The 26,864-nt window shown below is 48.1% G+C and overlaps 1 protein-coding gene across 7 annotated transcripts in view; it reads right to left on the reverse strand.

Moving 5' to 3' along the window:
• ERI3 (ERI1 exoribonuclease family member 3) overlaps nucleotides 1-26,864 on the reverse strand; it is a 131,513-nt gene that overhangs the window by 57,452 nt on the left and 47,197 nt on the right. For 2 of the 7 annotated variants that reach the window (XM_062617335.1, XM_062617328.1), the window contains exon 6: nucleotides 23,085-23,157. In XM_062617335.1, the coding sequence (XP_062473319.1) occupies nucleotides 23,085-23,157 (73 nt within the window). Of the gene's footprint in view, nucleotides 1-6,787; nucleotides 7,804-10,044; nucleotides 10,854-19,157; nucleotides 19,893-23,084; nucleotides 23,158-26,864 lie in introns of those variants that run through there. The other 5 variants (XM_062617330.1, XM_062617333.1, XM_062617329.1 and 2 more) reach the window with 5 other exon arrangements.

A 26,864-nucleotide genomic window follows, 5' to 3' on the forward strand; every position in this document is an offset into this window, starting at 1 on the left:
CTGCCAAGGCAGGAGGAGAGCTCAGCCAGAGCGCGGGGGAGTCCATTACCTTGTAGTTAAAGGGACATTGACAACTCTGGGCTGCCCATGGCCTGACTCCCCCATCGCAACAGGGTTCCTGCTGCACACGGATGTTTCCCCTCCTCTACTGAGCAATAAACCTCTACTCAACCCAGGTAAGATGCAAACTTTGCAGTGATGGGTGGTTATACACCCACCACCATACACTCAGTGCTCACCTGGTTGGGCTGTAGGGCCAAGTCCAGCCCACAACACCTGGGATGAGGGGGACTGAAGCACCCAAACTTTCCCAACATGTTGTACTTGGCCTTCATGCAACCACACCTCACTTAAGCAAATGCATGCTTCCAGGCTGGAACACAAGACCTAAACCCATCCATGACAGCAAGCAGTGAGTCCAAAATGTCCATAACAGAAATCATAGCATAGGATGGGGTAAGGACCACACTGAAAGGCCCTAGGACAAGGGTAGAGGTACCGTGTACGTACGCCTGGTGGCACAACATCAACAGGGCAGCGAGCTCTGTGCTCATGAACCAGCTTCAAAGTGCAACATATCCTACCATACAAGTCTCTCCCTAGCTCTTCTGGCTCTGTCGGGTGCAACATGGACCACCACACACCCAAGGGTGGGATGAGGAAGGGCTCAAGTGGGTGAGCGTGCAATGGGGTGATCCCAGGAAAGGACCCTACTCACTGAAGACGCTGGTCCAGACAGTCCTGCCTTGCCCCATAGACAGGGGCTATTCTCTGCTTGGATGTTCCAGAGCCTGCTTTACCACCCCCAAGCTTGATAACAGGGGACCTGACTCATGTTACGCAAGGGCAGAACCCCTCATTCAGGAGATTCCCTGGTAAAGACCCCAAAGCAACTTTGGATGAGATACCCCCTGCCTTCTTCCAGCCCCACAGGGCTTTGAAGCCCGGTGCATTCCTCAAGAGGCAAACGCAGCATGGTGCAGCCCTACAGAGATGATTCTGCTTCTTTGTGCCTTGCAGGATGGGAGCTTTGCTGCATCCGCATTAACTCCTCTGCAAAGCCATGCCAGGAGACAATAACGCATGGCCGCGGCTCCAAGGAAGGATCCTACCTCTGCACGAGGCTGTCCAAGAACTTGACAGGACCGTGTTTGAAAAAGATGTTGAAAGAAATGATCTCTTTAAGTGCAATGGGAGATATTTGTCTCTGATTTACCCTTGGCTTTTTGCTCTGGTTCAGGTAGGAGCGGTGTGGGATGGCTGGCAGATCTGAGAGCATGGCACGCCCCAGCGGGCAAAGCGAGCAGTGCGGAGGAAGGCGCGAGTCAGTTTGGAGTGCTCCCCATTTATCAAACTCACGCAGCCCGCCAGCAGAGCGAGTCTTTCCATCATTACAGCTCTCAAAATCCGATTCATACCACTAATCCTGCCTTCATTCTCCCAGATTAATAACATCTCTTTCAACCTTCACAGTGTGATAAATAGACAAAGAGAGAACAAAAGGAGAAACAGAAGTGAGAGAAAGAGCCTGAGCAACTCCACGTAATAAAGAGAACCAAGAAAGGGGAAAGGGAAAAAAAAAAGGGAAAAGAAAAGGGAAAGAAAGGAGCCGGTGCACTTGACTCTGCCATTTACTTTAGTAGATTCTCCCCAAGAGCTCCCTGCGATCTTTAAAGAATGTAAAACATTGCTCAAAGGAAGGGCTCGTTAGCAACCCTGACCAGCCAGGTTTGCTGGAAATCTTTTCACTTACAGCCTCTGCTCAGGTCAGCGCTGAAAATGAGTTTGTTGGTTTCTCGTCCTCCTCCTCCCCAGCCTCCTGCAGAGGCAAAGCCTCCAGCACACGCCTGCTCTCTTCTTTACTTGCATCGGTTTCTTGGAGGGGAACAGGGGGTCTTGGCCATTTTCTGCTCCAGGGGTGCCCCAGCAGCCCAGTGAGCCCAAGACACACTGGCAGAGCTGCAGCGGGCTGGCACAGCAAGAGCTGTTCCAGAAGCCAGGACCATGTGTTGAGCTTGGAATGGGGATGAACATGAAAACCATGATGGCATCCCCATTCCATCAGTCTGGCTGGAGGGTACCCTTGGGGCAGAGGAATGGGGAAGCCTGTGTGGACACAGATGTACTGCAAGAGGGGTGTCACAAGCCCCAGCTCCTGGGCTGCACCTCTCTGTCCCCTGCCGTGTCCTCTGGCAGGGAGCTCCCATCTCTGCCTCTGTCACAAAGCCCAGGCCCACAATTGGGTCACCCGAATCCCACTGGCAATTGTGGAGGCTGGAGCTCCAAGCCAAAGGGGTGGCACGCATAGGCACTTCCCCACTCTGGTTCCTTTGGAAACAACTGAGCCCCAGGGAAAGTGGATCCTACAGCCCAGGACCCAAGGAAGCCAACCCCCCTTGGCTACAGGCACATGGATGGAAATACTTAGCCATTTCCCACCCATAGCCCTCACCAGAGCTGTGCTCTTCAGCTTTTTCACCCTACCTCATCATATTGAACACTCCATGCAACCTCTGAGTTATTTTAATAATTAAGTGTTTATTGGCACATTTTTCCCATGCTGCTTCCAGACTTGCCTGGTTTTCCTTCCAGTGCATGACTTCCCTTGGTTCTGTGCTTCCATAGGAGGCACCACATGCAAAACGTTTCCTCTGCTCCCCCTGCAATGAGCATCCCCCCCCTGCAGCCCATCCCCGTGGAGTCCTGGCAGTGCTGTGCACACTGAGTAACACCACACCAAGCCCTGGTGAAGGGCTTGGGCACAGTGCTGGATATCTGGCCAGGACGTTGCTCTATTACAGCTCTCCATTCACAGCCCCCATGCAGAGGCTGGGCTAGGTTGTTTTTTTTCCTCCCTTCTTTTACACTGCTCCATATTACTCCAGGCTTTGAAGTACAGAGAAAAGCAACACTCAATGTGCCTTTTTTTTTTTCCAAGCTACCTTTATCATAGCAAATCTTTTCCTTCTCTGCTGTGTCGCTGGAGATAGATATCAAGCAAAAAGAAAGTCTCCTCTTCCAACAATGGATTTCCCTTCCCTTCTGAACTTCAAATAGAAAACTCTTATCTACAGCCACAGTTGACCAGGAGAAGAAAAGAAATGAAAACAGACATATGAACTGAACCCAGGCTCTCTTTCTATTCACTCAAAAAGGCTGTGCTGGGCTCTTCACGCAGAGATGCTCTGAACGTGTTTATAGCACATATTTACTCACTTCACTAGCTATCCCCCCACCATGGAAACCCACTTTTCCTCCAGAACAACCCTCCTCTGCTCCGTGTACCCACTGCAATCTTCTCCATGCACCTGGGCCATCCAGCACAACAAAGCCTATACCTAAAGCTGAGGATAGCAACAGCTCTTCAAACTCAGCTAAGAATAACAGCAGCAATGCCCCTGGCTCACATAAAGCCTCCCTTTTGCATAGTGCAAGTGCTTTAAATGACAGGATAGATAACAGGTCGGACCTTGCTGGCTGTACCTGCACAAGATGCCTCTCACAGCCATGACTGAGACCAGGCTGCTTCAGCAGTCCAGGACATACCCACACAGCACCTGTGTGCCACTGCTGGCACCAGCCAGCTCCTCTTTGTGCTTTAAGATCTCCCTTTGAACCATCTCCCTCCTTTGATAGAGCTGCTCAAGCAGAAACATACAGAACCAGCCATGAAACTTTCTCTTCCCTGCTTCAGCCCCTAGGTGCAGCCCTCTCATGCCCTGCCTTTCCTTCCTTCCAGCTGCCTGCTATCTAGAGAGGCAACACAGCCAAACCACTCTTGCTCCCTGCCCAGCTAACAGAAATCCAATTGCGAGCACTGCACTTAACAGGTAGTGTTTCTCCCAGAGTCACACTGCCAGGACCAACACGCACATAGCAAGAAACCCAAGGAGGCAGGCACTGCTGCCTTACCCACCTCCCAGTGTGTCCTGCCAGGTAATGTGTGCTTCTTGAATGGTTCTCACTTTCAGCCTTGACAGACATGGTCACACAAGCCTTGGAAAACCTGGCTTTACAGCCCTGGAGCACCTCTGGCCACAGCCATGGAACTCCTGTTTCTCCTTAACCTCTCAAACCCATCTTGACTTCAGGCACGAATACATCCACAGGAGGCTGCTAGAGAGATGAACTGTCCTCCCCACCACACTTGGCACCATGGGCTGTGCCACAGAGATGGACACAGCCACTGCCACATGTTGTCCCCCAGTCTGCAAGGGGGACCTGAGCCAGAGAGACTTGCTGCTGGAATTGGAGACAAAGTCCCAAATTGATAGGGACAGAGAGGGCTGGAAACTTTCCAGATAATTTTCCATTAGAAATAAGATGCTTCCTTCATCAAAAGCCAAATCTCATTCTCATTGGGAGAATCTGGAGCTCCCTGCCAAAGAGAGGATGAACTCAAACCTGAGACATGGCCAGGAATCCTCTGCAGTCACACGTGGGGAGAACGTGCAAGTCTGAGCTCTGCCTCATTCAGACTGGAGGCAGTTTTGGGAACTCTGGCTCCAAAGCAGCTCTCAGCCACGAGAGCCCAGCCCACAGCCCCAGCAGGTTCTCCTGTGGTCCCCCCCATAGCTTTCCATACAGCAGCATCATTCCCTTCAGGTTGAACTCCACAAAGTCCCCAGTGCTATTCCCTCAGGGTAGTCTCCCGTGTTGCTGAAGGCCCCTCCCTGTGGAGCTACAATGGGAAGATCCATCAGACAAAGCACCTTGTCTTCAAGCTGCCTGATGACAGATGTTCAGCCAACTGAGCAGTGGGATTGGCGGAGCACCGCAGAAGCGCTTTATAATTCCTGCTCCTCTCCTCCTTCCTCAGCGTCTCCTGGGAGAGACACGATGATGGACGGTGACATAACTGACTGTTCCCAATCAAGGTAATGTAAGTAATGACAGCTGACGTGATTCCTGGAACGTGCAGGCGCTACTGGCCCACGTGCCTTGCCTACTGCGGGCAGCCCTGCCTGTGCTCATGGAGGGAGAGGAGACTGGAGCATGGAGGTGTGGCTGGGGGACAGGGGAGGAAGAGTCCCAGGACATGAAGGCTGTCACCAAATCAGCTGCAAATAACTCCTTACATCAGCCTGCAAACCAGGCAGGAGCCAAGGGGAGGTGGGTAACACCTTTCTCATGAGCAAACCCTTCCTGGGCAGTGCATAATGCCACACCACTGTATCCCTCCCTAGTGTCACCTGGGACTGTAGTACCCCAAGTCCTCAGGAAGTGGTTTGCTGGGGTCTTGCCTGGCCCACCAAGTTTCAGCAAGGCTTTTACTGCTCTGGCCCTGCCCCTGCTCGCCCTGCCAACAGTGAGTATCTGGAAATGGGAACATTAAGTCAATAACCTGGAGCTCAGCTCCCCATATGGCTGTCTGGCACACAGGCAGCACCACGTCACCTGAACCCAAGGCGAAGGGGTGCAGCAGCCCCACATTGCATGCATGGATGTATGGAGAGCCATGGAGGGAAAATACTGTGCAAGCTCATAGCTGCAATCCTCTTCCAAAGCCTCAAAATTAGTAGGCAAATTTAACATGCAGAGAAGCAACCGATTAATAACCCAGCATTGACTTAAGAAGACCTTGAATAATACATAGTGCTTGTACATGGAAGGGGAAAAAGTCAAGTCCTTCTGCTTGTCAAGTGTATCTGCCTCCCAAGCACCGACACTCGATGAGAAATCTCCTTGCCAACAAGCCACAGCTTCAAGCAGCTCTTCAGAAATGTCTTTTGCTAAGATGAATGGTAAACTTTGTGCCAAGTTAGACTGGCATTTGGACAGGTCCAACTATGATGCTGTTTTAAATGTAATGAGCACTTCCTGCTAATAGAGTCCCTTTAAACCTGCCAAGCAGAAGATGCTAAGCATTTGGAGCCCACAGTGATGAGCCATGGTGATGTCACGTGTTGGCTACGCTAATAGATAAGGGAGAGGATCTTACCATGAGGCTGCCCCAACCTTTTCTTCATTCTGTCTGCACTGCAATCCTCCCAGCAGCTTGGCCATGTGAAGGAAAAGTCAGACCCAAACAGACAAAAGACTGGCAGAAGCTCAGCTGCAGGCGCTGGGCTCCACTGCACGATGATGACAGCAGCTGAAGCTATGAATGGACTATTCCCTTCCAAAGCTTGATGCCAGCTTCTGTTTAATGCTGGTTTTAGTGTGAGACACTGAAAACAGGGGTATCAGTATCCCTGTTCGGTGCTGTCTACCTTCCTAAATAATGATGGCTGGAGAAAAATTTGCTCCCTTTTGGGAATTTTCCAAACCAGAACTAGCAGAAAATGGTGTTTACTTTGAAACAGCCACTTTTTTTTTGTTTAAGTGCTACCTACACAATGCTCATTGTGAGAGGGGTGGAGTGCTGCGGAGTGCATCGTCAGTGATTGGTGGATCATCAGATCATTTGTGTACCATCAATGAAAAATGGTGAACCTAAAATGCATTAATTCTTGAGGTGGGGAGAAGAACTGAACAGCACCTCAGGCAGAGGCTCCCAACAGCCTGTTATTCCAACTCTTGCAGCTGAGTGACCCTCCTGGGCAGTCATCCCACAAGGATGCTGCATGGATTTAATACCTGCAAAGCAATTTGAAAGTGAAAAGCCTCACAAGCAAGCCCTGTGGCTGTAGTCCAGGAACAGGAGAGATGAGACCTGATTTCTATTCCCATCTCTGATATGGATTCACAGGGAAATCTTCCAACCCCTCCCTGTGCCTCAGTATCCCCACAATATCTATAGAGTGTTACGAGCTCAAATTCATTCATCTCTTTAGCGTCTACTGCCTGAAGACCAAATGACCATCACACAAAACATGAGCTGTGTATGACACAAGGTCAGAAGGCATTTAAAAAAGCAGCCACCCCATGCAAAATGCAGGGTTAAAAATGTAAGCAGGAAATGAGATTTGTCTTCTTCAGATGTAAATGAGTGCCAGCAAGCAGCAGAGCTCCAAAGATCTGCATTTTAGAACCGAAAAGTGTTTCTACAAAGGAACTACAAAAAAAATGGAATAAACAAGCTCAATTCTTAGAGTTTGGTTTCCAGAGCAATAAGCACAAAAACTGAACCCACAGAAAAGACCTGTATAAGCAACCAAATCCAATCATTACGACAATAAAGAAGAGACAGCCGGACTGGTGCAGAACTATTTCCAGAGAGAAGTCTGTTCCCCATCCCTTTCACACCCTGCAGTGGCTCAATGGAAGAATATTTAAGAAGTTGCAAGTTTGGTCATAATGTGTAAAAAGCCCCTGAAATGCGACATCATTTACTCTTCTGTGGTATTGCTCAGCAGAGCTAATAAATCTTGCATGAGCAGAGCTGATTCTAATTTTCTAATATGAAAAGGCATTTGGATTGAGAGAGAGGGGAAGATAAAAGTGATTGAATCTCCAATAGCCCAGCGTCAGTGACAAGAAACATCCTGCTACGGACCCCAAGGAAGAATAGCTCCCCCTCCTCCCCAAACCATAGGCACACTCACCCGCTCGCATATCCAATTCTCCCTGCTTTCTGCTCGCCACGTCTCAGTCTCCCCTATTGACAGGACGTGGTTTTAAACACAGTTACACAAGTTATCATTTCTGCCTTTTGATCAATCTGAATTTTCAGGACAATTACCCTCTTAATCAATGATTGCTATCAGCAGCCCCTTGGATTCTTCACCAAGGCAATCGTGCCGCCGGGGCAGACGGCGTGTGCATATGCAATGAAGCTGCGGGGAGGTGCAAGTCCATCTTCCCCTGACGTAGTTGTCGGCTAAAAGGGTGGAGAGCTGTGAAGGCCACTTCAAGGAACACCTGACGTAAAAAAATAAACGGAGGGAATTAAAAGGGATGCTGTGTGAGGTATCTGTGGCACAGCCGGGCTGCGGGGACCAGGGAACTGCTGAGAACATCATCGAGTTGAAAAACAAGCCAACTAAACCAACAGATTTACCATCCACTGAAACCATACATTTCAGAGCTCTCTATAGCCAGCACTAACTGCTCCTAATGAGGCTAATAAAGTCCGTTTGCAATCAGAGACTGAAACTATTAGAAGAAGGAAAAGCAGAGAGGCAGCTTTTAACAACCTCTAAAGATGTGGGGTTTGGATTTAGTGTTTTCTGTATTTTTTTCTCTTCTACCAGAAATTATTTAACATCACCAAAATGCCTCTCGTGCTTATATACACAAAGCAAGCCTCCCGCTGCTCCTCCCTGGCAGGGTACATGTTTCGGTAATTGATGTTTGCACAGAACCTCAGCTCTTGGAGGATGCGGCTCCTCGAGGCATCTCTCACCACCACAGCAACACATCCCCAGAGATTCAGATGCCACAAGAAACCCCAAAGCAGCTGAAGCCAAATTGCAGGAGCTGCAGATTGGCTGGGGGATGAGGCTTAGCATCCCTGCTGTTGCAAGAGCACCACCACGTTGGCAGGTTCATGCTGCTTGGCTTTTGTTATCAGCACTCCACATGAGGCAGGGTGAAGAAGCACATGGCTTCTACCTTCACATCACTTTGTTGCTCTCTTGACTACCTTACAGGCACAGGACTCCTTCACACATTGTAATAGCTTGGCTAGATCTAGATAACCATCATATCTTTCCTAATAGCTCCAGCAGGTAGTGAGGCTGCATCCTCTCCTCTGTTTGGAAATCACTCTGCACCTCTCAGGCGCTGTGCTGGCAGGAGGGAGCTTTGGGACCTGGACAGCAGGAGGGGAACGCTGCCGGAAAGCAGCCGAGCTCAAGTAGGGCAAGGCAGTGTGGTGGCAGCATGGTGTCTTCACCATCTCGACCACCAGCTCGGGCTGGCAGTAGGCAGCAGTGGCAGCTGCCTTTGCAGGCTGCTGGCTGGAGGAGCTCTCCGGAAGGCGCAGTATTTCACTAGCTATTTTACATGGAGAATTGCTGCTCAAAGATATCCCCACTGTGTACTCCAGAGCAATAAAAATAAAAAAAAAAAACACAAGAAGAATTCTTTAGGCAGGTAATGGGCATTTTATTCCTTTTTATGACACTAAACATAGGCAGCTGGCATAATTACACCACAATAAAGGCATAATGTGCACCTAGCAGAACAAACTCATACTTTTGATAATTAGGCAGAGCAAACACAGTCTGGGATTCAGTCGCATGGCTTCACTGTCTCCTGGATCTGCCAGAGCCCCCACCCCTGCAGCACATCAGCCCTATTCCCACAGCTCGGTTTAGCTGGGCCCCATGGGCTGAGCAAGTAGAGCTGTCACCTGAGCACTCTTGCACCAAGAGGAATGGCTCTGCAGCTCACTGTTTAGAGTAGGGTGCAAGGGAGGGAGGTGCAGGATGGATCCACGTGCAGCTCCTGAGAGGCAGCTGGAGATGATGCACTAACAGCACCAGCAAAGGATGTCAATCGCCTCCTGATCGGCACTGGCTGACCCCATAGGCAAGGCTACAGTAGAACAACTCCATGTGGCCAAAGCATACATGGTACAAAGGCAAAGGGAGACAAAAAACACAGGAGAGATGCAGAGTTCTTCTGGGTCTGGCAGCTAAGCTGAGGCCAGTTCCAGGAGCTGGAAGGGCTAAGCAGGGGCATGGTGACACCCCTCCACAGCAAGGACCTTGGTTAAATGCAGCCTGTGGGACAACATCCAGAGGAAAACTGGGCCCTTTGCCAAAAGGCAAGGATGGAAGGGAATGTCTCAGGGAGGCTGAAAGACCCCACCTACAGAAAGGGCCAGTCTGTACCTGCTGGAGGCTAGCACTCAGCTCTTTGAAGGCTTTGTGCTCCCATTAGTATTCCTAGCCCTGCTAACTTGCAGACCTGCCTCCTCCAAAACACACAGGCAGGCAGCAAGCGTGCTCCTCTGGCAGCTGCAGACATCCACGCAGGACAGCTCTTCCCCGAGCAAGGAGCTCAGCCAAGGCGGAGATCCCAAATGATCTCTAAAATATTAATAGCATCAATCAGAGCCAGGCTGACAGAGGTTACAAACTGGAGAGCGCAGAGAGCAGGCTTTCCTCCAGTTGGCACAAGACCATATCCACAGTTTGTTTAAAACATCTAAATATCCACAGTTTGTTCAAATATGCATCTGCAGGATGCATGCATGAGCAGTGATGGCACAACAGTGCACTGGGGTTTCATCTCCACACTGCCGAAACCCACTGTGGGTGCCAGTCACTGCACGTAGGAGAGAGACCAGCTTGGCTACACTCTATCCTACACAGCTTAGTGGAAGGTGATGGCTTTAAGGTATATTGAGTGCACTGCAAAAATGCTGGAGTATCTGGCCCAAAGAAAAGTGAAGGAGGTGAAGCCGATCTATCAGCCTCGAGTGAAACTTGCATATTCATCTGTGGACAGGATGCCCAAGAAAACATCACACAGCGTCATTATGAACTCTTTCAATATGAGATTTAACACAAGGAAGGGAAAAGTAAATACAAGCATCTTGCTTCCACACCTACTGACATGCAGAAAGGCACTGCTAAGAACTTGATGGGTACTGAGCAGGCCTGGGAAGACTGCAGTGCAGCAATCCAGACTATGACTTCAGGATGTCCATTTGCTCTGGAGCTTTGGCGAGCATCAAAATCCATGTCAAAGCACTTAAGGAGAAGCTGGTCCCAGTCTATATGAGGGGCCCAGGCAAATGGGAAAACCAGACACTGTGAGATAGCCCCTGGCTGGGCTCATGCTTTGATGTGATCAGAGATGCCCTCCCCAGTGGGCCACAAAACAGAAGTTTATGCCTAGATGAAGGGTTGTTTCCTATGCAAAAGCAGGCTATCTGCAGACTTTCCAGCCAGTTCTCAGGAAGCCACTGTCACAGATCCGATCCATGGGCTGCAGGCAAAGAGTTCAAGCAAGGAAACCTGCAAGTGGAAAGAGCAATAGCCAGGATGGAGCCAGAAGTACTGTGCCAGCATGGGGGAAGGGCAGCAGGAGACTCTTAATCCCAACTGTGAAATCAACTTGCTTAGTAGCCTTGGGGTTTTGAGGGATTTAATTAATTAATGACTGTGAAGAACTGTAAGTTATTAATACACAAATTCCTCTACAGTATCTCCCACCTCCCAGTTCCGCCTCTCTTGCTGCTTTATATCAAGCCCATGAGAAGCAACAGCCAAGCCACAGTACCCCTCTGTGCAATGGGGCAGAGGCTGCACCACCCCCAGTTTCTCAGTCAAGAAGGAGCAGCACCACAGTATCCCTCCTTTCAGCAGGATAGTGCATCACATTCAGCACAGGGCACCAGGAACACCTCATATAACAAAACCTCTTTCCAATTACTGGCAAGCCAATTGCTACCATAAACCAGCCTGCTGCTGCTGGTGGAGGTGGCAGGCAGTCACTCTCCTTCTTGTAGCCATGCTGGCTTGGTGGGACAATGCGGACAAAACCAGTTAATGTTTTAATCTCCAAAGCTACAAAATCTGATTTACCCTCCATCCCTCCTTGGAGAGCTACACACATCAGCTTTTATGCTCCTACATGGAGCTCCTGTCTTTTAAATGCAGAGAAAAGAGGACACTGCTCCTTTCCCAGGCACTAGGCAGCTGTACCGGTACCCATGTAAAGCTCCAGCTGAAGGACTGGGATGCAGGGATGCTCTGCCCCTTGCCTGGCCCATGGGACTCTGGAAAGGCCATCTTTCACGCACTGTGCCTTCGCCTACCAGCTCCTCCTGGCCTGGAATGCAGCACACGTTACAGGATTATTGTAAAACGTGCCCTGCCTCTAATCCCTTCTCCTCTTGCCTTGCTCTGGTATTGACTGCAGGGAGCTGTGTCAGGCCCGGGGTCAGGCTTGCCTCTTGCAATACCAGGCCACACAGAAGGCTCCAGCCTCTCCAGCTGACCAGAGTACATGAAACTTGGGAAAACACAGCCTGCCCCACACCTTCACATAAGCAGGCATGTGAGATTGGAGGCCCCCAGCTTTTGCTAACAGCATTGGTGCCCCACAGCCACAGCCATGGTCCTGTGTGCAGGTGAAATGCCAGACTGGTGCCAGAGAGACACCTGCTCAGTGGAGATCCAGGGTCAATTCTGACCATCCTTATGGTTTCCTTGGTCTGCTCCTAGGCTTCCATGCCAAGGGCTCACTAATGGGCAAGTCTGGATGCAAGTGTGTGGCACATCAGCCATGCAGCAGCCATGCTGTGCACACCATTATACCCACCTACAGCAAGGGTCCAGCTAACAGGTCCCAGTCACACCATGACCAGGCCTGCAACAACTCCCTGCCTATGCAGACCCCATTGTGGGGACCATGAGGCCACTTCAGCCTGCATAACCTCAACACTGCAGAAAGATTTCTTACCAAAAGGACAAGCTGCTTAGATTTCACTGTGCTTATTTTGCTTGCTTTTGAATGCTCTTTCCAAAACTTTGGCACCTACAGCACACTGCTTCATCAACAGGCAGAACCAGGAAAGCCAGCGTGGCTCCTTCCTCCACCTGTGAGCAGTAACCTCTCATGGTGTAAAGGTCTGAGCAGTACGTTTAACCTCAGCAGCAGTGTGCACACAGTCAGATGGGAGCCAGGAGGCTCCTGGGTGCAGGGGACAGATGCTCAAATCCCCCAGCAAGGGGAGCACAGGCACAGTGAGGTGCAGTTGAGCAATATGGCACTAAGCAGGAAGAGCAGCACAGGAGGTCTGAGCAGCTGCCTCCGTGCCTTGCGCCTGCAGGCTACGGTGATGTGCATGTGGAACCACAAATGCCAACCACTTGAATAGAGAATGATGCTTTAGATGAAGCAACCACTGCAGTGCACCCAGCAAACCACTGTTTACAACATCATCTAGAAGGCTAAGCTTTTGAACTGGCTAATAAAGGCACAGAAACAACAAATTCTACTTAATTTGTCCAGTATGGGCAGGCTGCATGGGGCCAAATAAGATAATTGTGTTCCTCAGCTTCCTTGAATCACCACTTTCCTGCCTTATCTGAGTGCCCTCTGTACCACACATGGTACCAGGAGGCCCTGGTCCTTGCTGAAGCCTGAAGGCACTGCCAAATAATAAAGGCCATCTTGGGATTTTCCCCATACAAACACCCTGATCTGGGTAAACAGCATCAGGAAAGGATGGGAGAACATACATGGCAGCCAAGGCAACCATCCCTTCTTTCCCTGCTCAGGTGCTCTGGGTTTCAGCAATGTGTCCCAGGGAAAGCAGACATTCTGCATCCAAGTGTCACAATAAGGCAGGAAGGGAGAAGTGATGACCCACACTGTCTGCTTCAGGACAGGACCAGCTCCACCCAAACCATCCCCACCATAGTCTTCTAAACAATGAAATCTCAAGAGCTAAAGATCTCACATCCCTGCCCTCATCCTCAGAGAGTATTTACTGATCTCGTTGCAATAGTAAGGACATGAGCACCAGCCATCGACCACAACCACTCAGAATAAACTTTTGCCTTCCTCTGAACACTCTAATTCTTCCAGAAATGATTTCTGCTTAGTTTTCTCTAAGCTGAACATCCCACATCCCTCAGTCTTTTTTTGGGAACACATCTTCCAGCTCTCTGACCCTTCTGTTTCCTTCTGAGCTCTCTCCACCTGTGCCAGGTCCTCCTCAAGCACAGTACACAAAAATGGTTTGCTCCAAAGGCTAAAACTAGGCTCCAAAACACCTTGTCTAGGAAAAGAGATGAGATTTTAACATGTGCCTAGCACATTTAATATGTACTAGTGAAAGAGAGTGTAGGAGAATCCATGATGGTAAAGAAGTTAATCCCCGTGTGAGATGAACACATGCTAAAACACATGCTGGATAGCTATGGGAAGGGAGGAAGGACAGAAGGATGGAAGGAAGTGCCAGGAAGAGCTTGCTGCTAATAGGACCAAAATACTGATGTTAATGGGACCAAAATACTGATGGACCCTTTACACTGGAGTAGCTCTAAATGGTTTCCACATAACAGGACCTTGACAGAGATTGTCTTTACTTACCCAGCAGAGTCTAAATGGTAGTGAGCAAGGAATGGGCTGCATGTGCCCAACCCACAGCCCTCTGCTTGCCATGAGTTTGGCAGCACGAAGGGTTCTCTTTCACCCAGGTGTGGATTTTATGGCCAAAAGGATTTATTAATCTGCTATTTCACAAGCCAGGAAACTCAGTTACTTTCTAGTGAATCAAGATCAAGAACTTACATTAACCCACAGCGGATCACGTCTTTCCTGCTAGCTCCAAGAACAGCTTGAACAGACACACGTTCCACAGAAAATTGCTCCTGTGCTTTTAGGATGCAACAAGAAAAAATAAACACAACAAAAGGCAAAGAAGAGGGAAATACACAAAACCATTTGATTTAGACAAAGATGGACACTGCTTATTTCTGCCCTCCTGGGATGGGCATGTATGTTATCACTCAAGTCATCCAAAACCAGTGAAGCCTCCAGGCTGCATCTAGAGTCCCTCTCAGCTGTGGCAAGACCAGCTCCTGAGACTGCAAGAAAAGGAAATGAAATGCAAGGCTGGGATCATTACTTTGAAACTATAAGCTCGTGCCACTGAGCCAAAGCCTGTTATATCGACATGGGTTTGTGTCACCCCAGCAGCAGAGATCATTCTCCATCTCTGCTTGCTCGGCTCCCCTCCTCCCAGGACAGCAGTGCTCTGCAATGCTCTGTGAAGTCTAGCTACAGAAAAACTCCCAACACCTTGCCCAGCAGGCTTAAGTTATGGGGTTGAGCTACTGCAGAGCAGAAAGTACCCTGCTGACTGCTCCACCACGCTCGGAAGCTGCTTGGCAAAGCACAAAGTGCCACTTGCAGAGGAGCAAATAGCAAAACCCCCAAGCTCCCTTCCCTGGGGCAGAGAGCCTAGAGGGGGGTGCTGCTTCTTAAAGCCTCCAGTATTTAAAAGGCACAGGATTTGTACCTCAGCTGTTATACAAGATGCTCCTAGCCCCTGTCTTCAGTCACCAGCCTGGGCAGCAGCTCTGAGGGATGGAGACAACTCTGCTTGCCAGTGAGACCAGGGGCTGAGACGGTGGAAGGCAACAACTACTGGCCACACAGCCCACACCCCTTTGTTGCCTTTGTTTTATGTGAAAGTGGATACTAAACCCAACCCCGATAGTTACTCTGTCATTACAGGAGCACCCTGCCTTAGTACATATTGCAAACCCACCACACCAACAACCCCTTGGTCCATCTGGTTATAACTTCTAGGGAAACAGAGGCAAAGAAGTCCGTTGTATCAACTCATCCTGCATCCTCTTCTAATGAGTCCAGGAGGAGGAAACAGAAAAGACTGCCAAGAACTTGAAGACTCTCAGCCTCTCTTCCCAGTACAACCTTCCTGCACATTGGTTTTCCTTGGAAATGTGTTTTTACTAAGCACTCTTTGTTAAATAAGAAAGGGAAGACAGGTCCTTCTGTAGCAGGATGGAGAGGGGCTGCTCCTTTAAGCCCTCTCCTGGATGCCCTTTCCCTTTGAGATGACTGTCCTCGACTCCCTCCTCATCTCCCTCCTTTTGATTTAAGAGTTCCTCTTCTGGCCCTGACAGTAAGGTATTTCTGTCCCACAGATTATAACTCACTCTGGGCTATTATTCAACTCCCAAGCCCTGGCCCTGCTGCATTTAGTCCAAACATAATATCCTTCATGCATATATTATCTGTCTCCCTATTATCTGGAATCATTTCGGAATTAAATTTCAGTCCTGCAATATTGGCTTGAAGAGCGGCTCGCTTTATGGGCTAGTCAAAGGTTAGAATACCAATCAAAATAACACTGCCGATGCAGAGAGACATTTTAATATTCCAAAACCCGGTAATTGTAAAAGGACATAATATTTTTTCCCTGATTACCCCAAAGGCAACACATGTTAACAAGGCAAGGGAGAGAGTGAAGGAAATTTCAGAGTTCAGACAGCCGCACGACAGATTTAAAGGAGAAGTGGTGGACGGCTGCTGTGCTCCAGCCCCTGGAGCAGAAGGGTTCCCGTGCCCATGCCAGCGGGATGCCGGCCTCTCCATCCCCAGCCTCACGGCATTCGTGCCACCTCTGGTCCCCCAAGTCAGGAGCCTTTGAGGGTGCTGTCACTGCAAGGGAAGAGAGCAGCCAGAGCTATGCTGAGATGGACAACTGAAGATGATCATGGCAGAAGAAACTGCCGGGATTGGCTGCAAAGGCCATGAGGCTGCCCCAGATTAACTCCTGTTTGAAACAGAGCTGATCTTTTTGGGAAAAAAACCTTGCTTCCTGAGCTGGAGAATGCATCACAGCCCTCGGTAAGTTGTTCCAATGGTTAATTACCCTCACTGTAAAAATTTGCACCTGAATTACCTCGTTTTGGCTTCCAGGCACTGGAACTGCTTATGCAATTCTCTTCATTGGTGACCTCGTAGCAGTTTTCCAGTATCTGAAGGAGGCCTACAAGGATGCTGGAGAGAGACTCTTCATCAGGGACTGCAGTGATAGGACAAGGGGTAATGGATTCAAACTTAAAACAGGGGAAGTTCAGGTTAGATATAAGGAAGAAGTTCTTCACTGTGAAGGTGGTGAGGCGCTGGAACAGGTTGCCCAAAGAAGTGATAAATGCTCCATCCCTAGTATTGTTCAAGGCCAGGTTGGACAGAGCCTTGGGCGACACAGTCTAGTGCGAGGAGTCCCTGCCCATGGCAGGGGATTGGAACTGGGTGATCTTAAGGTCCTTTCCAACCCAAACCATTCTGTGATTCTATGCTTTTGTCTGCTAGGCTGAAGGAGCCTCTCACCACATTTTGGCTCTCCCTTTAGATACTTACAGACTACAGCCAAGTCTCCCTTACCCTTCCCTCTGTAACTTTAAATGGCTCCCAGGGTCTTACAGCTCTTGTGCAGTCTTCAAGTCTCCAGTATTCTTTCCAGTGCAGAGACGGAACCCAGCATCCCAGACCGGTCAAACCAGTTCCAAAGAAAGGGATGATCCAGCCCCTCTGCTCCAACTCGTCATTGCCTGTTTATACATCGAAAGCAGCCACCTCCTGGATGCAGTATCTGCACACTTTATCGAAGATGATTTTTATGTTTTCTTTTAGAGCATTGATAAAAGTGTTAAATACGAGAGGTCTGAGAAATAGATCCCTGTGGGACCCCACTAGGAAGACATGCACTCCATGATGATTATCCATTTACAATTAAATGCTAGGAGCTGTCAGTTTGCTCGTTCTTAATCAATGTAATGTGTGCCATGTTGATTTTGTATCACTCTTGTTTCTTAATCAAAATGTCATAAGGTACCAAGTCAAATGCCTTCCAGAAGTATATTACGTTGACATGGTTACCTTTATCAACCAAACATGTAGTCTCATAAAAAAAATATCAAGTTACTTTGAAAAAGATCTAGTTTCCATAAATCCACATTGATTGGCATTATATTACCCTCTTTTCATTCTTTATTAATCAACTATGATATCTGGCTTTTCATTACTTTGCCCAGAATTAATGTCAAGCTGATAGGGCTATAATTACTTCATCGGTCATCCCATTTGCCCTTCTAAATTACTGGTACAACATTAGCTTTCTTCCAGTCCTCTAGAACTTCCCCCATGTTCAAAGACTTATTAACAGCCCAGGGCTTCTCAGCCAGCTCTTCAAAAACTCTTGTAGACCAGCTATGCAAAATGCCAACCAAAAGTCACCACTTAACTTTATCAACAAATTGTGTTGTAACAGCAAACCTCTTGCTCAGCAACAGGGCATCCTCTGCCTTTCTGTAAATACAGAGCTAAGTATTTATCAAACACAGTCATTTTGCTGTTACAAGCAATTCCTTCAACTTCCTTCCAGCTGTGAACCAATGCCACTGCACAGACACCTTTATTTGCTAATCGCCATTGAAAAGACACTTTTACTCCCCTTAACCCTGGAGTCACACTTCTTATGTTTCCTTTCACAACCTCTCCCCTTCTTGCCTTCTGAGAGAGACTTTCCAAAGCCAAGAAGTCCACAGCCAAGTGTGAGAAGCCCAGGAAAGCACAGATCCCATTGAAGGAAGGTGTGACAGGGTTTGGGAGCACTCACCCATGCTGCAAACCAGCAAAGCACTGAGCACTGGAGGTATATGAGCAGCTCTTCATAGTTAAGTGACAACATCTTTTCATGCGCTTGGTGCTTTGGCCATGAAACACTGCCTAAGGAGTCCTCTGCTATTTGTAATCTTCCTAGGCATTCCATATTCCCTACAGCCAGTAACTCAACAAAGAGACAACTGATAACAATCACAATAAATCCTCAAGAAGTTAGACCTCACAAAAGCAACTTCCAGCCACATAGGCCAAAAAAATTAAACCATTTTTCAGTTATACCCATTTCAAAGTTCTTCATCCAAAGCACTCCTCTTCCCACCCCAAAGGCAGATGGAATTGTTAATTCAGAGGAGAGACAAAAAGCTGTTAGCAAATCTTTGTTTGTTTAAGATGTGTTTATTTCTAGTTGCCAAATATTAACAAAAACATCCTATTACAGGCTTCCTCTGTTAAATTTCACAATGTGAAGAGGTGACCTTAAAACATTTGTGCATTGTAATAATTATTTGTTTCCAACTAGAAGTATCTAGATATCAACAAAGGCTGGGCCTGGAAAAGGCCAGCTCTGCACACAACCATGGCACCCTCAACATGATCACGCTGTGCTCCCCAGGGCTCTGTCACCTCTGTTTCGTGATGCCGAGAGAAGGAAAGTTGCGTTCCTCCACACACATCATTCAACCCCTGCCTTTCATAAAAACTCTTCTGAACTTCAGGAGGATGTCAGGCTAGGACCAGTTTTCTGTCACTTCTTAAGGAACCACTATTCCTGTACCTAAAGATATGTTGCCTTCTGTGAACAGAAATCAAAGATGGTCAAACATGCCAGGTCAGCTGTCCTGAGAAAGGGGCAGCTCTGTGATGGGTATGAAGATTGTCTTTTTAAACAAAATAAATAAAATATCATTTGGAAATTAAGGAATAAACCAAAACCTTAGTGGATACATGAACCACTTTTAACCGCTTAACATCCAGAGAAATGGGGGAGCAGGATAGTGTATACAGTGTTAAAAATAGCTTCCACAACCCAGTTCTACTCACAGCGCCCGCAAGCATCTTTGTGCCAGCCCTCTGACAAGTTCTGCTGTGCTGGAAGAGACACAATTAAGCAAGAGTACGGCAGAGGTCTCAAGAATAACACAGGGGACAAGAACTGGAAACACTTATTTGCTCTTTCACACAATGCAAGATCTCAGCCCAAGAAAATCATCTGACAGTAGGATTAAAAGAAACAAAAGGACCCGCATCTTCACGCAACATATGAATAAACAGAGTATAATTAATGCATAATTAAACAGCAAAACTCATTGCTGCAGGATGATGTTGAAACCAAAGCATGAGCAGATTCAGAAAAAGATGTACAAATTTCTGCTAGACGGATGTGGTAACAACAGTGGGTGCTGGACACAGTGGTCATAAGGCAGCTACCAGCTCTCAATCCTTGAAGAGACAATTGCTGGGAAGCAGAGAAAGCTGTCTTGAACCATGCTCTCCTTGTTACACCTGCAAGCACTAGTTACTAGCCTGTGGTACAAAGACGATTTGGGTTAGACCTTTGGTCTGCCTATTTTGATACCCTCAGCATCCTTCTAATGTTTTTCTTGCACAAGCTAATTCTAAGAAAATTTAGCTTCACCCCATTCTTCCACCTCCTCCCTCCATCAAACCACTCTCCCCTCTGTGACGTGCTCCTGACCCAGTGGTGCTGACACTGCTGATTGCTGGATTCCCCATTCCCAGGCTCCCAGCCACTTTGCAATTGTAAGCACCTTGTCTTCAGCCTAACACCATGCTGGCTGCATCCCTGCAGGATGAGGCTCTACCACAGGACCAACCATGCTGCTAACCGAAGCAGGACCTGGAACAATAAACCACAGAGGCTCCTGAAAAAGCAAAGGGAGTACGAATGAGAGCTGATCCTTCTGTTAGAATAAGAACTAATGAATTTATCCAGGCTTCCTGAGGATGCTGTTGGGGCAGCAGCTTGGTTGTAGCTTGTTAGCTGCAGCAGCTTTCCTTTCACATAAATCTTGACCCACAGCCTCCTACCTTCTGCATATATTACTCCACTGGTGTCCTTCTCTCCTGACATGAAGCACTCTGCTATTTCCATCCTGAGCATCCAGCTCCAATGATGTGGCTCAGGTTCTGCACCTCAGTCCCAACCCACAGGGCCTCTGTGGATCGACATGACAGGTACATAAAGAGAACTGGCAGATGGGATACTGTCTCTCTACTGAGATGGTTTAGGGGGATATCTGAAATGCTGCAGCATTCAGAGAAAGCCTCCTCTGCTTTCTGCTGCCCTCCCACAACGCTGAGCTAATCGAAGAGAAGAACATGATAACTCTCTGCCCCAAGTCAGCTCTACACTGACAGTTCACTAGAGATGCAAGATCGCTCAGTGACATTAAAAATGTCAGCAAACACCGATCAGGCTTGACGGAAGGGATGCATTAGCAGGCTGGGGGGGGGGGGGGGGCACAGGGCAAGGTAAAACTTCAGCAAACACAGTCAAGTGCACAGGCAACTTTTCCCCTTCTGTTCTCCACAGACCTTTTTCACAAATCTCAAGACACTGTGGCCACCATCACAACAGTCAGATGTGGAGCTCACCACCACCTGCACAGCCAGATCAACCTGAAAAGGTTTGCCTGGGGAAACACAAGCACGGTAGCTAGTAGGGACAAACTTCTGTCTTCAGCTTGCCTGGGAGGCACGTCTTGGAAGCTGTGAAAGAGGCCTGGAGCCACAGGGTTCTCACCTCAACTGCTCCTGCAGTAAACAAGTGACAAGGGAAGAGTTTATAGGAGAATAAACCCTGAGAAAGACCATTTCACCACTATGGGAAGAAGAACCACTGAGCTCTGGAGCATCCTGTCCTCTGGCACAGTGAGCACAGACAAGGACTGTTTCTTCAAATGATACAAAACGGAGACAAAGAGGAGCTGAAGCCATGTGTGCATGGGCAGGGAGAATCTGGAGCATGTTTTGTTGCTGTCCCACTACCCACAGGTACACAAACACGTCTGCCCCATGCACGCACCTTTCCATATGTAATCCCACTCTTCCACATTGCCTTGTATTTGCAACAACAGCTCCCTGACTCAAAAGGGTTCTCTTGTTCTGCTCACAAGCAGAGACCCAAAGGAGGGACAGTAGATGCAGGTGGGGCCATCCTGCAGGAAAATGCTCTCAGTCACAAACACCTGTTTTCTCAATGTCTGAAACATCCAAGTCTTTTAATTATCCATAACCTAGAAATTAGCAGTTTCACACCACCCCCCTCCATCACCTTCACTTCATGGATCAGGTCAGTGGCAGACTTGGCCTAGGAAGTATTTCTAAGTTAGGAACGTGCCAGAGGTAGGGGAAAAGGGGCCACCTGATCTATGCAGGGAAGAACAGGGGAGCTAGATACCTGTCCACTCTTACTTGTCTCACACTGGGAGCTCACTCAAAAGCAACTGAGGCTTATTGGGTGCAGGTGCTTGGACAGAATTACTTATTTAGGCTGGAAATCCTCTCTTGTGACCCCTTCAGAGAACTGGGCAGGGGAGCACTTGACTGCAACAGCTTCCCTCCTCCTCCTGCCTTTAGCTCTGTGCTTAGTACTTCATGGATGCTCAACTTAGTATCACAGTATTTGCTGGAGTACAATACATAAAATATCCATCTTGAAGAGCAGCCACCTGCCTGGATGTCCACATTATGATGAATCCCAGCTCCTAACACGTGAAATCAAGGAGCCTTGAACTACAGGAAAGAGCTGTGAGTCATTCATCCTGAGGCCCTGAGGAGGAACATGGCTGGATCAACCTACTTCTTAGCAAACACCACAGCACATTGGGATTTTTGTTATTTGTTTCTTTTTAAGTACTATTATTCTGCAGCCATCAACCTGCTGGTTATATAGCTGCTATCCATTCACTGGAAGTTTAGTGAACTTCAAATGGCGATCATTAATGGTCACTGAACTGCAGAATGCCCCAATGTGCTTTCAGATTTCATTTACCAAGGACCAGCAATCAGCCAAAAGATTTGCTCTGACAGCAGGGAAATACAAGACCCTTTGACAAGTTCAGCTGGGAATGTGCTGCCAGCATCCCTTGTTAAGTTCATGCTCTACCCTATTTGATGGAACAGATCATGCAAATTGTCCTCCTGCCTGTCACTTGTGCTTCCATTTAAAACAATAAATAAATAAAAGAACAAAAGAAAAGTCAACAATGAGCTGTTTACAAGCAAATTCCACTTACCAACACCCCTAATTATCAGGAAAAGATGCAGAAACCCAAATAAAACATTGAATTGGATGGGGGGAGGGAATCTTAACCAGGAAGGCCACCCCAGCTTCTCTCATGCATAGATCCCAGCCTTTCCCCTCACCCTGCTACTGCTTGTAATCACACTTGTTCTTTTCTTCCCACTTTGTGACTGTAGGCATCACCATGTTTTTATGTGCAGACAGAACAACACTGCCAGGAGACCCTGTGGATGCACAGCAAGCTGCTCTGTAGCCATCCAGAGAAGGCATGGAGACACACAAGGCACCAGACAGTAAAGTCCGAGGCATTTTGCTTTGCAAAGCGATCACAAGTCTCTTAGGTGGACGTGCTGCTGAGACATCTTCCCTTCCCTGCACCACGAAGGGAAATGCTGGTTTTTACAGTGGAACATATCCACATTTATCAACTAGAATTTGATATGAAGGGAACCATGCTCCTAGGAGCTTTATAAGGCTGCAAAACAAAACAGAGTGAGCAACACCGAGCCAATACAACCTTCAGTTGCAGAGGGGCCTCACAGTGTCCCACTATTATGCAGAGACACCGCACTGTGCCTGCCACAATGGGCTTCTCCCCAGCTGCAGAACACATCCCATCAAGTACAGTAAGACTCTATTAGAGGAGATACAATAGGGAGCTGGAGGACTCGCTCAGCCCAGCTTCTGAGAAAATAACTCATTTCAATGCAAAACAGCAGTAGTTATTAGACACCTCCTTAAAGAGGAAACGAGAAGGGAAAAGGGAGGGGGAGGTTGAAGGAGACCATGGCAGTTTGTGTAAAAGTACCTTTTTCAGATTAATCCACTGTTTGAAGTAATCAGCAACTGGCAGCCCTAAGTACTGGCATTGTCCTGGTAACCTGTAAGAGAGAAGAGAGAGCAGGTTTGATTCAATCAGTGTCCTGACAACACAAACTCTGTTTTCTTAAGTGCATTTTGTTCCGAGATGGAAGAGACCCTCAAGTCTGCTGTAACATGCTGCAAATCAGAAGGACCATAGCTCTTGGCAAAAAAAAGAGTATCTCATGAGAGCACAGCGTGGCTGAAGACTTACATTACATCCAGCCACATCCAGGCTGCTGACACCTTTCACACTGATCATTTTGAACAGGAGCTGTGTGCAAGCGCAGCATGCAGCTCCGCTCCACAGTGGCTAACACGCAAACATGACTGGAGCATCCTGGCTGTCCTTTGCTAAGTGAGCACATTACAGATCCCTGCAAAACCATCCTGCTCAGCCAGTGGCTCACGGGGCAGGTGGAAGGACTGACAATTCACCTGCCATGCCCTGGTGCTTTTCCATTTGAACTTTACGGTTAAAACACTGAATGAGACATAGGGAGGGAAAGAGGCACGAATACGTTCTGTTTTTAGCTAGTAACGCTGCAGGACCAATGTTTTAGGGCTAAGAAAGCAGAGGCTGCCTTCCGAGCATGTGCTTGGAAGAAGACAGTCACAACTCTGAAGATACAAGATGCTGCACACTGTCACACTACGGGCTGAAGCACCAGCAGCCAGAGCTATGAGCACATACAGAATCATAGAATGGTTAGGGTTGGAAAGAACCTTAAGATCATCTTAACATCTCCCTTCCTACAGCAAGCTGCAGAACAGGGCTCACAAAACAAAATGGCACTTGTAAGGGAATTTCCCGAAGGGACAGGAGGATCCCAGGATTTGGAAAGCTGTTTCTCCCCCACTCGGCTGAGTGTTTTGGCAGGGGAGCTACAATGTGCCCCTCAGATGGGGAAGCCTGAGTCACGAAGCCAAGCAGCTTCAGCCAAGCCTGTGCAGGGAGATGAGTTATGGGAGTTTTCCCCGGCCGGTTTGATCTGATCAAGAGTAATTGATGGATCTTGTTCATTCATGTACTGCTGAGCACGCCTGGGGCACTGGTCACAGGATCTTTAACTGAAGCAAAGGAACATCCCAAATAAATATGTCAACTAAATAAATGACTAAATTAGAGCCATTTGTGCATGTTAAAAGCCACAGCCCCAGAAATCGGCTTTTGCAAACAGAGGGGGGTGGGGAATCTCACAACTTCCTCGGGCACTTGGGAGGTTGCAGAAGAGAAGGGAAGAGCTGCAAGTGTCGGCATCAGCTGCTCAAACATCCCAACGCAGACCATATCCAAGGCAAAGTCTTCTCCCACTCCTCCAGAAAGGAAAGAGTGAATAGCCTAGGCTGGACTTCAGACTCAAGGCTGAATTCAGGAACAAGCTCTGGTGACATGTGGATACAAGCTAGGTACACCACCTTGAGGTGTACCCAAATGTTCAGCCTAGCTCTAAACCCTTTGGTGAATAGGGCAGCATATCTTCAGACCTACAGTTTCCCAAGTACAGAGATGAAGGAGGAACACAGACAATGCACTTGCAGATAATGTGAGATTCAGGGTAAAACAGTACCAGAGTGATTTGGTGTCAGTGCTGTATCAATTTCTATGGGAAGAAAAGGAAGGAAGCTTGCAAACATATCCAGGAGAATCCCCAGGGAATATTTGGCTAGTGGAGCCAGCACACACTGCGACCCACCAGTGTACTGGCTTTTTGAGTCCTGCTTAGGCTAAGGCAGAAATAGACTCCCTGTGCCAAACCCGAATGCCTGGTTATTATTTAGGAGCAATAATTTAAGTCATACAAACACATTTGAATATGAAGGTCCAGAGGAATTTCTTTGAAAGCAAGAAGCCTGTCAACAAGCTTGCAAGCAGCAGCGCTATGGCGATTTGCAGGGTAAGCAATGTGACTTGACAGCACAGTCTCATCTCTGGCCATGGCTCATCTGATGCTAGCACCATCATGCTGAAATAAACCACCTGGAGTCACTCCCCATAATTGCATAGCTGTCACATAAATAGCAGCCTGGTACATGCATTTTACTGCCATTACACATATATCCATGACATCCGTAGTTGAACAGACCCCACCAGCCCCAACCAGCATGCTGAGAAAGCTCTTTCTCCAGGAAAGCTGCTTTCTACTGGTGCCCAGATCAAGAAAGATCACCAGAAAAGGAACCATCTAAACCAAATGATCCATCTAAACACACATGTGATCGGTTCAACCTCTCTTAGACTGCTCACATTCAGAGAGGATGATAAGAAGAGTCAGCAAAAGGTATGTTACTAAAAGCAGAGTTTCTTCTCCCAATCCAAGAGGTTTTCATTAATACATGTCCCATTTATAATATTCCCTGTTAGAGGAATAATTATCAATTTACCTAACACTGGAATAGGGCCCAGAAGAAGCAAGTACAGCATTGCTCTTGTTAGCCACAGGAATTGACAGCTAACCACCCAGTGCAATGAATGACATCTAAAGCATCTCCCCCCTGTGGGACCAAAAGGCCCAGCAAACTGGACAGTCTGGTTCTATTTCCACCCTGAGACTGATGGCAGTATGCCCTGGGCGCTGGACAGTGGGTCTTTAATTGGAGGAAATAAATGCTCCAAATAAATATGTCAACTAAATAAATGACGTGTTTTTGCAAACAAGTAACAACCCCAGAAACTGCCTGTGAAGCTGTGTGACCTAAGGACATTCTCCCTCCCCCTCTGCACTTGTGTCCCCTCATTTCACACTAGCATCACAGAGACTTCACCAAGTTTTCCTAGCATTACAAGACTTACACTCATGCTATAACCTGGACTGGCTGTCAGGAGCATGGACCAAAGCATCAGTCTACCCCCCAAGGTGGAAGATGCAGCAGGGATACAGTTGCTCAACGCACTTGCCTTTCGCAAAGGATTGCTGCATGGATCTGGTCTAGTATGGGTACACAGCGTTGCCAGCACAGAGAACCAGGGCTCTCACTGCACAAAAACCAGGTCCCCAGGTAGCTATGGGGAGGAAAAGACCCCTGAAATGCCTTTTCCTCAGCTCCAAGCTCACCACCTGCAGTGGGCCCTCCCATTCCTAGCCTGGCAATGAGGCAGGAGTTTCTGCAGTTATCTTCTCCAGGCTGGAGTGCACAAGGTACATGTGTGGCTCTCCTGGGGAATAGAAGTGCCAAGACCTGTAAGGAAGTATCTCCATTTATCAGGGCCACCATTCATTTGAGCAGCTTATTTGCTAAACATGCTTTTATGCTCAGTACAACTTCTTGCTCTTGCAGAAGTCAATCTTGCTCACTGGGGGCAGCTTTGCTTAAGCAAGAGTTTGGCATTTGGCCCTCTCACAGGTAGTGGAGAAGAGAAATGACAGCACATTTCACTGCATTCAACTTCCCATGATCCTTCCAGCTGCTGAGCGAGATCTCGCTCCCTCCCCAAACACTGCAGCTCTCACTCCCTGGGAAAGAACCTGGCTCTCAAAACCACTCCATCAGGCAAACACCATGGCTTCAGGTGCGACTGCACTTGACAGAAACTTGAAAACGGCTGTGGAATTTTCCAGCCTCCAATTCAGCTCTGGTAAAGCTGTCATTCCAGCAGCAGAGATGGGAAAGCACAACCTTCACCTGCTCCCCAAACGTGGGTCTCCTTTGGAAAGGAAAGCAAGCGACATGAGGCAGCACGCTCTCCTCCACCAGCCAAACTCTTCAAGTCCTCCTTGGACTGTGG

Source organism: Pezoporus occidentalis, unplaced genomic scaffold, assembly GCF_034315485.1.
Source record: "Pezoporus occidentalis ecotype Australia unplaced genomic scaffold, CSIRO_AGI_Poc_V1 ctg194, whole genome shotgun sequence".
Classification (NCBI taxonomy): domain Eukaryota; kingdom Metazoa; phylum Chordata; class Aves; order Psittaciformes; family Psittacidae; genus Pezoporus; species Pezoporus occidentalis.